The 15,779-nt window shown below is 41.6% G+C and overlaps 1 protein-coding gene across 22 annotated transcripts in view; it reads left to right on the forward strand.

The window, feature by feature from the left end:
• RBFOX2 (RNA binding fox-1 homolog 2) overlaps positions 1-15,779 on the forward strand; it is a 184,047-nt gene that overhangs the window by 161,534 nt on the left and 6,734 nt on the right. For 7 of the 22 annotated variants that reach the window (XM_060279870.1, XM_060279869.1, XM_060279867.1 and 4 more), the window contains 4 exons: positions 1,024-1,077; positions 1,198-1,290; positions 2,419-2,551; positions 6,332-15,774. In XM_060279870.1, the coding sequence (XP_060135853.1) occupies positions 1,024-1,077; positions 1,198-1,290; positions 2,419-2,551; positions 6,332-6,596 (545 nt within the window). In that variant the 3' untranslated portion in view covers positions 6,597-15,774. Of the gene's footprint in view, positions 1-1,023; positions 1,078-1,197; positions 1,291-2,418; positions 2,552-4,993; positions 15,775-15,779 lie in introns of those variants that run through there. The other 15 variants (XM_035127274.2, XM_035127269.2, XM_035127272.2 and 12 more) reach the window with 9 other exon arrangements.

The following is a 15,779-nucleotide window of genomic DNA, read 5'->3' on the forward strand; positions in this document are numbered from 1 at the left end:
ACGAATGCCCTGCTTAACAAAAGGATTTTTCGAGCGGAGGTTGCCTCGCTAGACGAATTCGTTTTATGAAAAATTCATCTAGCGAATCGCGGTTTCCCATAGGAATGCCTTGAAATTCAATTAATGCGTTCCTATGGGCAAAAATAAAATTCAATGCATTCCTATGGGATTCGCTAGACGAATTTTTCGTTATAAGAAAAGACCCGTGGAATGAATCAAATTCGTCTAGCGAGGCACCACTGTAAATCCCAAACTCTAAATTTTACCTGGAAAAGTTGGGGGTCGTCTTATATGCCCAGTCGTTTTATATGCCGGAATATATGGTAAGCCCAACCAGTGATGCTACACTGGGAAAGCAAATCTACCCTTCAGGTAGGTACAATGGTACTTCTTTTTGGTAGAGGAGCTCTGAGGCAATAGCGTCTCTAGTTTAGCACAAGGAAGTTCAGAAACTTGTATGATTCTAGCCGACACATGCTGCATGGCAGCAGCAATCATAAACTGACACCCCCATAGTTTATATGCCTAGTTTCGGAGGTGGCCCTATCCAGTTAAGTCAATGTGTGGTACGTCTGCTCCACATGCTAGCTCCCACAACTGCATTCTGAGCCAGATCTATTAGGACAGGCATTTCTCTTGTTCTTTCAAAGATCTCAGCCCTTAATTTCACAAATCGTTTGTTTTGTTCTTATTAGCTTGTCGTAGTTGCTTTAGACTTCATCTTTTTCATTTGCTCCCTTACTCCAACCATTACCTTAAAAAGAATAAAGACTGTTAATACGCTGGAAGACTCATACTTGAACTGCAAGAAGTAATTGCACATAATTTTTACCAGAAGGAATCAGTTGATTTTCTGCTTCTTCCATCTATGTCCAGAATGTGAGAATTTGGGAGAAAACAGCAGCAATCTGCATGGAAACAAGAGGGGGGGGGGTATGCGCCAGAAGCTTCACTGCATATATTGAGCTGTTTGCTTTCCCCCTGGGGTAGATCTTGATGCTCACTCTGTCTTTATTCTTTCAGGTTGGAAGCTGAGCCCTGTGGTTGGAGCAGTGTATGGCCCTGAATTATATGCAGGTAGAAAACGTTGATGCGTCTCTTTCTGCTATTTAACTGCAGTGGTGTTTGTTTGTGTTCTCAAACTGCTGTTTCTTTATAACCTTTTTACATTTTTTATTCTTTTTAAAACTAAATTAGCATCCAGTTTTCAAGCAGATGTCTCGCTGGGCAATGACGCTGCAGTGCCCCTGTCAGGAAGGGGGGGTATTAACACTTACATTCCTTTAATCAGTAAGTAGCCCCTATTGGCCCCTGTATTGTTACTGTGCTTGAGTAAACAGTGATCTGTTAGCCCTCTTATTTTCCAGTCTGTATAATATGTACTTGAAAGGATGGGCTTTGTTAGAAAGTGACAGCACTTCTCTGGGCAGTGGTCGTGACCCTTTGCATCTTGCAGCACACCTGCAAGCCTGCTTGTGGCTGGGCTTTTCCCCCAAGTTACAAGAGTGCTGTAAATCATAAGGGAGGAAATGTGCATGAAGGAACCAATTGCTTTAGAACTGAAGACGTGAAACAGGCCGCACTCCAAAGTACATATTATTCAAGCTACTAAACTGCGAGTCCATCGCAGGCCCCCTTGTGGCATGCGCCTGGAAGCACCTTGGGTTGGATTTGTGCCTTGTGACTGACTGGCGCCTTCTGGGTATCATCTGTCATCGCCTTGTGTTCCCAGCTGCCTTCTGAGGTTTAGACATGTTTTGCCCTGAGCCAGTTTACTCCAGCATGAAGTGTAATAAAACAGGGCCCAATATATACGAAACCACTTAATGGTCACCTATGCCGGAAGGCGGGCTCTTGGTAAACTGGCACATCGCTATCAATTTTGGCTGCATTACAGGAGATTCTTAGGTCCTCTCTGTACTTAAATTGAGTGTGGGAAGAATACACGCACACACGCACACACACACACACAAAATCTCGTTGTTTAAGAGGCTCATTATAACAGACTTTTAAAGCCAGCCAGCCCGCCTGCCCCCAGTATGTGGAAGAGTCACCTGCCTGTATAAGTGGCAACTCTCTGTGCTTCTCGGAATGTTTCTAACCAGACTGCATGGCTGCATTATTAAAATGGGGTGGAGGAGGAGGAAAACAGTTTGCAGTTTGTGATGAATGAGGCATGACACAGCATTAATCCCTTGCATGCCCGGCCTCTCTGCAACCCTGCCTCCCCTTCAAGGCCATGGTGTAGCGAGAGGTATGCAATGCCATTGGGGCTCAAAGCATGCTCCTTTGCAGGACAGGTGCGAAACATTTCTCCAGCTCTGGAGTTGCGTATCGTTCTAGTCAAAGATGGCTGTGGTTAACTGGGCGGACGTAGTGATCCTTCTCATATCTTTCCTTGTCTGTCTGTCTTCACAGTTCCCGGCTTCCCTTACCCAACTGCAGCCACCACAGCAGCCGCATTCAGGGGAGCTCATCTGAGGGGCCGAGGGCGGACAGTGTATGGCGCAGTGCGAGCAGTACCTCCAACAGCCATCCCAGCTTACCCAGGGTAAGGGTTGGAAATCAACACACAGTTCTCTGCAGAACCTGGGAGTTCTGCTGAACCCCTAAAGAGAGGGGAAAATGAGACATGGTGGATGGTGAGAGTCAGGATATGCCAACACCAGGACACTCTGCACCCAATTACCCCTGGAAAGGGAAGTCCAAAATCTTAACATTTGTGACTGGGAAAAACTTTTAACCGTCTTTTGGAGGTGCATCAGTGAAGGGCAGCTGTTTATCTTAATTCCGCTATCATGTGGTAACAGTTTGGCTGCATTGGTAAAGTAATGTGCCTGTAAGAGTTATGGAAAGGGTGTAGAGTCTGGAGTGAGGCAGCTTCTGCTCTCTAAAAGTCCAGTATCGTTGTTATCCAGGAGTGGTAAGCATTGCTTCTCAGTTTCATGGTATACTTCCTGGAAACGGGACACAGAAGAGACATTCATTTACCCACAATGGATTTGCTTTCTTGGTTGGAGACATTTTTGAGAAGAGTTAAAATAGTAGAGATCTATCAAATCTTATTTTTAAGAAAGGATAAAGGAAGGGCCAAAAAGTGTATAAAGTCCAGTTTTTAAAAAGCAAAACAAAAAGCATTGATACAAAGTGTGTCTTAATGTGTGGCCTTACTTCCTTGGCCTTTGGTTATTTCTTATAGTGTGATGATGAATCTGTAGCTACCAGCGGCTCTATTGTTATTTAAAAAGTAAAGCAGCCCACACCTTTGAAATAAAGTTTTTGGGTTTTTTTTAGCCTTGACAGGATGCCAGAAGCTCAGCCATTTTTGTTGTAAGATTTCACTTTGCACCCTGAGGAGGCTGCTTTGTCTGTAATGCTGTTCTCCAAGCATCTTTCACAGATTAAAATCCTTCTCAGAGGAAATCTGAGCAGGAGAGAAACCACCTAGGCAGGGCAAGTTAGAGCCTGTTCCCCTCTTCCTCTGACGGGGAGCAGTTATATACCAAATAGCCGGCTGCAGAGGTGGGCAATTGCAGTTGAATAAAATGCATGTAACTCGGCCAGTGGCACTGGGATTGGAAGTAGGAAAAATGGGGAGTCTGCCTTCTTTTGACCTTGGCTCTGGCACTGCCTACTACTAGCATAGATTATAACTGAGGAACCATGGACTTCAGCAGAAAAAAGTTCCCCATTCCTGGTCTGCTGTCATAGTGATATATAGGAATGCCCTGGGTCATGGTAGTTCAGTTGGAACATCTTAATAACTAACGAGATTGGATTGCTGTGCCCAGAATTTAAAATGAGTTAAGGGGAGCAATATGCAGTTGCCAGCTTTTCATTTCTTTTACCATAGAAGATGGTATATTTATAACTTGCTTACTGTTCCACTCTCATTAGTAGCAAATACCTGTGTGGAGCATCCTTCTTGATCTGTACAGGAAGAATTTCTAGAGCAGTCCTCTGATATTTCCCCCATGAATTAATCCTGTAGTATCCCTCTTGCACTGATTCAATGTGTAGGTTGTTTGCTGTGCTTGTTGTTATCCCTGATAGTAACGGCTAGAATGTTCCTAGATAAGATGTTGTCCCTGATAGTACATGGGAGAACATCTTCAAGATCTCAATAAGATTTAAATTGAATATTTAAATCCAGCACAGTGTCACAGTTCCGATCCAAAATGGGTCTCAGGATAGAGATAGAACTGTGTCTTTTCAAGTGATGTTAAATTATACACTGGTTGGGGAAAGACAATAGTAAGCAAGCTGCTCCCTCAAACTGCCCATAACTGTACTAGTTAATTTTGTAAAATTGACCAATAACTCACCTTCTGTCGCGGCTGTAATCAGGAAACTCCTGTACAGCAGATGACAAAGAAAGAGTTTTGGTTCCTTCTGGTAGAGAAAAGAGACTTTTTGATGGTACAATTTGTCTCAGTATACTAGGCCAGGAAGGGAGAGACAGCTTTGCTCGTGAAGCAAGTAAGTTTCTTTTTCTGAGGGCATAATCACTTGCTGCTAGGTAGTACATAACTTTTATTCCCTCCCCCAAGTGTTTTAAAATGAACCTTTATAAGAGCTGAGTGTTTTTATCCATCTGGTAAACTATTGAAATTTAGCAAACCACTAGATTCTCTGTAACTCATTCTTATACAAGGTGTCGCTTGCATACTTTGTTAACAAGATGGATCTGATAAACTCAACCCAGAAATGAAAGGCCCCTGATTTTCTTCCTTGTAGCTACCATATGGCCTTCTTCTCGCTGCCAAATCAGTGTTACTTTCTTTGTTAACTTAGTGTCATCAAGCCTGTTTGTCCACATCAGCTGTGTTTTTGTAGATCAAAGTGCCACTTTATCCATAGGGAATGGATTATGACCATAATGAGGCTGGATACCACCTGATCACTTAAACTTTCATCACTGTAGAAGCCTGATGATCATAAGGCAGACTTACAGTCAAGCTATACTGGCCTTGTTGTTTGTAACTTCCTGTAGGTGGGTATGTTGTGATCAGAGTGGGAGAATCTTGGCATCATTTTGTACTCCAGTCGGCATATGGAAAAAATTACAAGTAACACTGCCTCCTTCCTCCTAGCCTGTGATAACATTAACTGGTAAGCCAGAGACATGCACCCAAGGATCTCATATATGGAGAACTAATGCTTTTTAATATGAGTGATTTAGCATACAGCTTATCCGAAGGAATAAAGCAGGAGAAAGCTGTGCAATGCTAAAGCATGTATTCATAACCAGGGCTGTGGCAAACCCTCTTTTCCTTCCTTGTCCTCCCCTGGTCCCCTGCCCTGCCAAAGCAAAGTGCTTTATACTATGAAATATTGCAGTAAGTGTTGGGGCTTTCACGTCTTCAGTTTTTCGCTTCTGGAGGTGCTGGGAGAAACTAATTAGTGGCTGTTAAATGAGAGCTTCTGTTCACCTAAACTCTCCAGGTGCTGCTCTCTGCTGTGGAATGTGTCGTTACTATCAGGGATTCCCCTTATTTTTCAATTTTTGGACCTTAGATCAGCCGCCTAATTATCTCCGCTTTTGAAAGCAATGCATTGTGGGTATTTCTTTCTTGGTTACATGTAGCTGTGCCTGCCTGGATCAAGAGTTTATTTATTTGGATCCCCCACCCCACCCCACCCCACCCTGAGGTGTTAAATCAGTACTTTTAAAGTACTTTGCATGCTTGTGTGACCAGCCGAATCTTTTCGCATGTCTAATGTACAGGGTATATAACAGGTGATGTATGGATATCAGAAAGTGATCGCACAAGGGTGCAAGATGCATAATTATACGCAACTTTTGGTGTGCTTCTGACCTAGGTGGACTCCAGCCCTTGATGAACTCCTCCTAAAGAACTTGTTGGTACTATCTGAAGCCCATTACATGAAGCCAGTTATGAAGCCAGTTTGTCCATGTGTTTTAGAGGGTTAACTAAAACCCTGGTCCAAGTTACCAGCTAGAAGCAAGGTTTCTCAAGTCGTGTTTCTCATCTTCAGGGCACTGGGTCCTTTAAAAAGAAAAGAAAGACAACACTCTATTTTGTATGACGATACGAGGATTGTTCTTTCCCCATCCCCCCCTTTGCATACTGTCTCCCCTTCTGCCCTGCCCGCCTGCATGCTGTGGAGGATGACATGGAGCTGTCTAGCGTGCGTGCGCACACACAATCTCTTGCTGATTTGCTCCTGCCCGAAAGCCCAGGTTATGGTTTCATACATCACCTGCCTGTGTAAAATGCATGTGCATGCTGCCGTCCTCAATAACCGGAATGTGTTTTCTGTTCTTTTTGTTTTGTTTTTGTTTTGTTTTTGTGTGGATTTTCTGCAGTGTGGTTTACCAGGACGGATTTTACGGTGCTGACCTCTATGTAAGTACACACACCGGAACCTTTTCATCCCCAACCCCCCCTGATAAGCCAGCCTTTTTTTTTGTTATTGTTGTTGTTGCTGATGTTTTTAGTTTGTTTTTCAAATATAATTTACTTTTGATTTTCTTCTTCCTTGTGGATATATACATTTATATATTTAAGAATGCAAGCATGTTTCTCTGTCACTGCACTTGCCCCTGGGCGCAAGACCTGCTGTGCCTCTAGGTTTTCTAACCGTTGCCAGGGTCAATTTACAAGGTTGAGTGTCCTCTTCACACAGGTACGGTATATGCTGCTAATCAACCTGAGAGATGATTACCAAATTGAAACTTCTTGCCCGTGCATCTCCGATTGGCATAATTTCAACCCTAAAAAAAAATAATGAATAGATAACAGGATTGATTGGGCCTCAGATCTTTCCTTTCCATCACTTCTTTACATTCCCCTCTTGGGACCTTTCGAAGGTTTTATTGATGTAGGGAGCCTAGAGAACTCAAGGTTTACAAAGCCTACGCAGTGTAGAAATGTGAATGCTAAGCCTTCTTAGAAAATGTTTGCCTTTGTCCAGTATCAGGGTAACTTAAAGGTAGCATATTGCTCCTTCATTCCCTGAATATAATGGTACCTTCTGGCCCATAGTTAAGTTCTCTGTAGTTCCCCTGAGCAAAAGTGTTAGGTAAAAGGTAGTCATCCTACTGTTCCTCTTGAAACTTTTCATTACCTATGTGATGTATTGCATTCCCATGTGATTTAAGAAGCCAGCCAGATCCACAGAATTTCTTGGACTCTGATTTACATGTGCATCTCAAGCAAAGCTCAAAGATTACTGGCTCATAAGCGGAATAACTAGGGGTGTACTTTCTCTCTCACGCACTTTATAAGAGAGGTTAAAATAATCTTCCCATATGCATCTGCTGACAATAAAACTTAGCCCAATATCACCCACTTTGTATTAATTTGAATAGTGGCAGCAGATGTACAGCTTTGATGTCACAGAGACCTTGTAGTTATAGTATAGTTAGGACAGGAGAATGTAGTGTTTTTTCCTACTAAAGAAAATAGCCTCATTTTAAAAACTATGTCATTGTTTAAATGTATCCCTTGGTGATGAATGGGGCAGCCTTCAGTTGCTTCTGGTCAACTTCATAAGGTGACATTTGTCCTGCGTAGGCTAGCTACAGCAAGTGGGATACACTCTGGCTAAACATAGAAAATCCCATTGTGATGGTGGTATTTCAACTCAATGCAGGCATCACTTACTTGTGGATCTTCCTACCTTGGCCAGATTCTGTTATATGTAATTTGTGTAGAAATGCAAAAGGATGACCCTGGGTTTCCGCTAGCGCTCCTAAATTGCTGTCACATTCAGAGGAGACAGCTGGATACTAGTCATGCAGTGAGGAGACAAGCAAATGAATAGCATCTTTTGCTTAGCATCATCCCTTGGCACAGCCAGAGATGCGAATGACAAGAAAGGTGTCAGGTGTGGTAATTTCCCCACTCTTGTTGAAAGGTTTTTTTCCCCAACCTGACCTGTTTTTGGCAGGCAGCTATTTTAGTAGTATATAGAATCTGCACGCCTCTTTTTATTGCATAGTACCCTTGGCACTGAAATATGCCTGAGGCCTAAAATGGCATTGATGGGTCATTTAGCTATAGACAATGTAGATTCCATACTTTTGTGGGGTTGAGGAAGAGAACAGAAGTACCCGGTAGAGTAAATGAAGTCTCTCAAGGTAGATTAACCAAGCTTTTCCCATTGCTTTTCATTGCCAGCTGAACTGAAATGTATGGCTACATCTCAGTCATATCTTCTAAGCAATCTGCTTTCTGCTGTCTTAATTGGCATGAATCAAAACGAGTGCTGTTTACTTGTAACAACTTGCTAGCTATTCATTTTCCTGCCTCTGGGAAAATAGGTATTGTAAGGGGAATGACAAGGGTATCAATGTTGTGTACCTGTTCTAGGAAGGTAGTGAAGGAAACCTTTTTGGACCCTAGACTGCAAAGTCACCCCCGTGAAGTTTAGATGGTGGCAACAAACTGAAGAAGCAAGAGAGGGGATGATACAAAGGCAGAGAAGAGCAAATAGAGAAAACTGGCTTCTCATTCTGTTCTCAAATTTTACTGTCGTTTTTTCTGTTCTCCTCTCTCTTTTTTTTCCTCTGAGGCAATCATCCTGCTTAGCTACTTTGTTTTCATGATAAAGGCTGTCCCACAAGGTTTATTGCTTTCTGGCATTAAAAATGCAGGTAACTAGCCCCAGGGTGCAGAGGATAGGTATGAGAACTAACAGCTTCCATTAGCATGGGTTTACTTTGCAAGAGCAGCTGACTTAAAAGACCAATCATATATATGAAAAGCGTGCTTGCATCCTCTGGAAAGAAAAGGCTGGTAAGCCCTTTGGGCTTTTTGTGTGATTATTTCCTTCCACAGCTGTGTTTTTGAACTGCTCTTCCTGTGTTCTGTTATAGAATAGTCTTACAGGAACCAATCATTAGCGCTAAAATACCTCAGGTAGGAGTGCCAGTGTGACCTGCCAACCAATCAGATTGTGGATTGCAGTGAAAAAACAACAACCTTGAATTAATACTAACAGTTCCAACATCAAATTAGAGATGGGAACAGAGTCTTTTTTTTTTAAGGCCAACATACATTTGTGAGCATGTGATCAAAACTCCAGTACATCTCAGTGCTGCACAAACCATACATTCATAACAAATAGGGCAACTTTCCTAAACCAAAGTAGAAGGCTAGCAACCAGGCAAGTTCCTTGATTTTTCACCCATACACAACCAGTGCAGCAGAAGCATATTTTCATTCTCTCTTTTCCTGTTCTATAATCATGCTTCATACAGGGCATACCTGCTTACTGTTTTGCAAGAAAAGCTGGGCGTTGGTTAAATCCCATTCTGTTATCTGTTACATAATTTGGAAGTAGACACTTGAATTTGAGGGTTAGAAAGAAAGAAGGAAGGAAATCAAAACAATTGGCTGGAGTTATTTTCTGAAAGAAGGAAGCAAGGAAGGTGAGAGAAAAAGAAAAAGAGAAAGAAAGAAAGAAATCAAAACAATTGGCTGGAGTTATTTTCTGAGAGAAGGAAGGAAGGAAGGAAGGAAGGAAGGAAGGAAGGAAGGAAGGAAGGAAGGAAGGAAGGTAGGAGAGAAAGAAAGAAAGAAAGAAAGAAAGAAAGAAAGAAAGAAAGAAAGAAAGAAAGAAAGAAAGAAAGAAAGAAAAAGAAATCAAAACAATTGGCTGGAGTTATTTTCTGAGAGAAGGAAGGAAGGGGGGGGAGAGAGATAGATAGATAAATAAATAAATAAATCAAAACAATTGGCTGGAGTTATTTTCTGAGATTTGGCAACTGTCAACAACATAAGTGGTGTCCTGATGGTGCCCTAGAGACAAGAAGCTGGTTCACATAGAATTCCAGCAAATGTCCTTTGCTGCTTACCCTGAATGATTGTCTCTAGTTCACTTAGTTTCACATTTATGTTGTGTTACAGAGTATTGTTGTCATCTTAAAAATTTGATGCTATGGCTCTGGTTTGTCGGGAAAATTACCACCACTACCCAGCTGTAAATACATTTTTGAAACTCCCTAAAACCTTATAAATGGGATTAAGTGTCCCAGAGGAGGTGAAATGCTGTATCTGAACGTGGCTTAAGCTACTTTACACTCAGCGTTTTTCTCCACGAAAGCAGTCTCAGCTTTCCCAAGTTATGCCCTGACAGCTCACAGATATGGTCAAAGGCAATCCCTGTGGTCGCAATAGGTTGCCCCACCCACTGCTGCTACATTCATAGGAATTGCTGCTGCTGTCGTATGCAGATGGTGTGACATCCAGTTCACACATTATATTTTTTTTTCCATATGGGCACATACTCTGGAATGGTCACGACTGTGCACATGGAAGAAAGAATGTATTATGTGCAGCTTTGACATTGCAAGGAATCTATGACTATTATTTGAAAACAAAAAAGAACTAGAAGATGGTGCTCAAGTATGCCAAAACCTTAAAGCACCAGTATCTGCAAAATTCTTATAGTATCATTGTCTTCAGGGTACAGTAAGACATGACAAGAGGAGAGAGGAGCAGAAATCATATTTTGGATCATGGTTGTGGTTTGTGTGTGTTTCTCTACAATACCATGAATATCAGTGTGTGATCAACTCTGGAGCCATGTAGTTTATACTAGGCCTTAAGGGTTCACACTGCAAAAATAATCACAAGAAGTATGTGTGTGTAAAAGCATGGTCCTTGTGTTCATATCAGACAATTCTTCAACTTGAAAGCTTCTTTGCATATTGATAAAATAAACGATTGCATCATTTCCTGACTTTGCTATGGAAAGCATTTGTCCCATACCCTTGTAAAGTGAAGAGGTATAAAAAGTTAACATGGCAAAGTTATTACTGTACCCAAAAGCCCCTACAATACTTTCAGTATTCACTGAAACTTTGGTTTGGCTGAACTAGTGTTTGTATTGATTGAAAAAGGTACTGAAACCACAGCTGTTTTGTGGGGGATACTCAAATATCCAGAGAGGTGTTTCGCTATGCCTTTGGTTGCTGAGCTGTGGTTTATATTCCTGCTTTTTCAGTTGCCCTCCAGAAAGCAGAATAATTGAGCTTGGTGTATTTTTGCCACATTGCTCAGGATATCCCATGTGACTGATAGATGAGAACTCTACAACCCAAGTTTGTAGGGCTCTTTATGTAGACATGGGATGGGAAAGCATAATTAAAGACAGCTTCCCACTTTGCTAAAGCAGCACCTGTCCTTGCTGATCTCATTTATATGACCTCATGCTGAAGCAGATAACCATACAGTGTGAAGAGCCTTTCCTTTACCATACATTTGCTCATTAAGCAGCCGCGACCTCATTGCTTCCCTCCCCTGCCTTGCTTCCTCTTCACGATAGAGGCCTTGTGGCAGCCTTGCTTATGGCAGAAAGGAATCTGGCATCGCTTGCTCACAGTTAAACTCAATTGGTTTTGAAGGTGATGACAATGCGGTCAATGTCCTTTACCTAATTGAAATTTGGACGATTTGGCACAAGTCACCTAGAAATTGAGATTAAATAATTTTAAACATATGCTCATTACTGCCCAGCTGCAGAGAAATATGGAACAGCTGGTCATGATCTGTCCCTTTCACTGTTTGACAAGAAAACTCAATATTGCTTTTAAGGCTGTCCTGTGATGATTAGGGTTATTTGTGAGTAGCTGCAGAGAAGTGTAAAATAATACTTGAGGGTAGGAGGTGGGTAGAACAGGATAATCCTATGTGATCTAGTCAGCAGGTCTCTTCTGGAAGAGCTGTGGACAAGCCATAACCGTAGGAGGGTGATGTTTTGCAGGGTCCCCTATGCATGTTCTAAGGAATTTCAAATAACTTCAGAGTAGTGCAAAAAAGTCCAGAAAGTCCTGCTACGTGAAGAACCTTGCACCAGGATTTTACATGTCTGTTTCACAGACACACATCTAAAACATTCCTATGGTCTGGAGAAATAAGAAATTCATTACATTTTTTTTCTTCTTGTTGCATTATGACCTGCTTAATTTCAAGCAAGCACCATCAACACAAACAGCTACTTGTACATGCTCCTTCCTCTTCAGTGAGGAGCATGTTAGAGATTCATTTAATCCCAGCTCTTGACTTCATTTAACACATCCATAGTAACAATTTGCAGTCTTTTGCATCAACACTGATGCAGACATTCACACGTCCACACACGTCATTTTGTATTTCACCTCTGCATAAGTGCACGCTTACCAGAAAATACACACCACCCTTTTAAACTTCATTTTTCCAATGAATTATTTTTTCCTCCCCCCCCCCAATTCGTTCTGCAGTCAGCTGAAGAAATGTTAAGATCTCACTCTAAATCTCTCAGTGGAGTCTCTGTTCCCTTCTCTGATATAACAGATGGGTTATTGCTTGTTATAATTATTAACATTTGTGGTGTGGGTCAGGGTTAGGGTGGGATATTTTGTTTGTATTTATTTATTTATTTTGGGGTGTACATGGGACTTATTTAAGGTATGCACTGTTAACTCCAGTGGTGACTGACTGTTTCCGTAATAGCAGGTCTTTGTGGCTGCACGCTCTAGTTATTGAGGCTGTGTACTTCACACCAAGCTTGTGGTAGAGTCTAGGGCAAACTGCTGTCCCAAGAGAATGCTGGGATAGATAGAACTAGCCAATATCAGTCTGAACGTGGTGATTTTGCTGGTTGTTTTTAGTTCCAAATGTCGGCATGCTTAGTTTTCATTTTCTTTCTCAAATTTGATTAATAAATGTTACACCATTCCCTTTTCCCACCCTGATTCCGCCTTGTTTTGTTCCTTTACAAGAAATGCAAGTTAAAGAGACTGAAACGGGGGAAACCTTTCCTTCTTTTCAAACTGCATCTTGTCCTCATGTTCACAATCCTGCCGAACACAACTGATTATCTGAAATGTCAGTAGAAAAATATCTTGGGAAAGGAGCGCAAAATGGGCACATTTTGAGGCAAGCTGCTCAGCCGTCACTGCTGCCAAAGACAGAAATGGCTAAATCTGAGCATGCCTGAATATCAGATGCATTGGTAGTTCTGCAGCCTGATTTTTGAAAAAGGAAAAAAAAAGGGGGGTGATTGCTGCGAATGTGTATCAAAGCTTACTTTGATCTGCTGCTCACTGTAAAATTCTCTCTTAGCTACTGGTGAGCAGCACAATGGGATTAACAAAGAATTAAAACAGCTACTGTGGGAGGCTTAGTGTCATGTCATTTCCCTATTTAGGGAGAGGCAATAGAGCAATTCTCCACTCTGCTGTAGCAGGGGGACTATTTTGGTGCCTATTTTTGGAATTTATCTTAATGGTAAAGCAACTTGCATGTGAATCAAGGAGAAGGACCCCCCCCCCTCCAATAGAGCTTTGAAGATTAGTCATTTCCAAAGGGTTTGTACACTGCAGAAGTGGAACAACTGAAAAAATTGCAATATTTACTATGAACTTCTCCACCTGTAATAGCTAGATGGAGAGGAGATACTATTGTGTTCATACTGAATTTGCATTCATAATAAATCTGTTCCATACCTCTAACACATCTGCATTCTTTTGTTTTAGGCTGCCCTCTTCCTTGCACCCCCCCTTCGAAATACAGTAACTCCAATAAAAGACAGAAGTATAAAATGAAAGTTACAATTGTCCCTGCATAGCAATACTATGCAATAGATGGGACAAAGCATGGCTTTTGCAGCCTTGTGGTTCACTTCATTAGTTAGTAGTTGCTATTTTGATCCCAAGTGAAGTGAAATGGCATATTTTTATTGAATGAACCCTAGGTTGGTTGCAGGAATGTTAGTATTCTTTTTAGTTTCTCCGAAATCTTTTGAGTTATTGGCATTATTGGGTTATTGGCACAATGCAAGCTTGAGAACCTGCACAATATCTTCTTTATTTACACAGAGGATGTTTAACTCAGTGACAGTAGTTTCAAGCTGCATGATTTGCTGTTATAATTTCTGTTCTGTATAAGCCATTTGAGTGAATGTTGAGGTAGAACTTTCAGAAAAGAGGCATGTCTCCATAGCTGCCAAGTTATCCCTTTTTTTAAGGGATTTTCTTTTATGCGGAATAGGCTTCCTCGCGAGAAAAGGGAAAACTTGGCAGCTATGTGTCTCTCCATTCCATGGGATATCATTTTCAAGCTGATTTACATCATTTGTCTTAATTATGTCATTGGTCGAGTAAAATTTGCAATAAGAAGATCAATTTTATCAATATGATAAAATAAAAAGATGCAATAAGAAGCTTCCTTCTCATGTTTGCAATGGGGGCCTAGAACATGCTAGTGTTTTTAAAAGTTAAATTGTATTCAAAGAACAATTAAAATAAAATAAAAGGTCCAGCAACAAAGCACAGGTGTCCCATAAAATCATACTGTACATCTGAGCCACGCATTTGAAGAAAGTGTGATTAATGTCTCTTCATAATGTCTTACTCTTAAGCAATATTTACTAATATCAATAACACTAACAGCTTGTGGCTGTACAACATGAAGACATGAACTTGAGCCTCTTTAAAGACTTCAGGTTAAGATAGGCTGGCAATTTTGTGCAAGGGAGAAGTTGGGGGTGTGGGCAGGTAGTTGCATGAATGAGAGAAAATGGGGTTCTGAGGCTTGGTGAGGGGAGCTTAAATGTGACTAGCAGCTGATACCTAGAAGAGATGGGGTAGTGGTAGTCCAGGAAATGGTTTATAGAATGTGTAAAGGATTTGTGGAGGGTTTAATGGAGGGATGAGAAAAGCAAGCTGGTTTTCGCTGATGAAGACTGTGTGTTACAAACATGGTATGTCATAAAGGATAAGTGGAGGGTCTTACAAGCTAAGACTCAGTCATAGTCTTTGTCCTAAGCAAGAAAGTGCTGCTGCAGAGACTTAAGTGGGAAAACTTTGGCATAGCAAGAAGAGGCTGGAAACACACACACACAGAGAGGGGGGTGGCATTCTGAATTGACTGAAGAAATTGGGGAGAATGAAATGGCAGGAAGGAAGTCCATCCATATGATGGCATTTTAGTTCTTTGGAGACACATAGGGCTTGATCTTAACAGTCTGCTTTTGAGATTTCATTTCAACATGCATTTTCATGTCTAGAATTTGCCTCTCAAATGTTGACTTCACCTTGTACATGTGCCTGTAATGATGAATTTCAGACCTCCATCCAATTTAAGCAAACCTACTTGGGGAAAATTCTTTTCCTGTGTGTGTGTGTGTGTGTGTGTGTGTGTGTGTGTCCATGCAGTTTGCATTATACATTTGCTTCCCTAAGGGATGACTCTGTTGGTTGCTTCTCTCTTGGGTTATCTACCCTTTCGGTTCTGGCTAGCCCAGAAGGTCAGGGCCATGAAGCTGGTGAACTCAAGATATGTGCATCTTGATGCCTCTCTTGAGGGATCTGTGCTTGAAACCTTCCCCTTCCCTCAACTAACAGCAATAAAGTAGGAGAATCTCTTGAGTTATTCTGCATTATTCTGGTTAAAATGATAACAATCTGTGACACTTGCTCCCTCCCAAGGAACTCTCTTTACAGTGGTTATGTCACGGGGTGGGATGACAGCATCTCTGTTTTTGTTTTTCTTGCCGATTCATCCTCCTGCAGAGACTACCATAGCAGAGTCTCTTCCATCCGAATCGTCTGACAGAGACATGTGTGATGCGGAATTTGCCCTCCGCCACTTGGGGATGGGGGAACGACAAAATAGGCAAGGGGGTTGGGCAGCCTCTCATGATTTAATGTGACATCGGAGTCGATGCAGTTTGAAACACTTCCTCTCTATGTGTTGTATGTATGAATGACTCCACTTTGTTTGAGGGGACAGATATCTATAAAGTCAGTTCTCTTCTTTCCTGCA

Source organism: Zootoca vivipara, chromosome 10, assembly GCF_963506605.1.
Source record: "Zootoca vivipara chromosome 10, rZooViv1.1, whole genome shotgun sequence".
NCBI classification, from domain to species: Eukaryota; Metazoa; Chordata; class Lepidosauria; order Squamata; family Lacertidae; genus Zootoca; species Zootoca vivipara.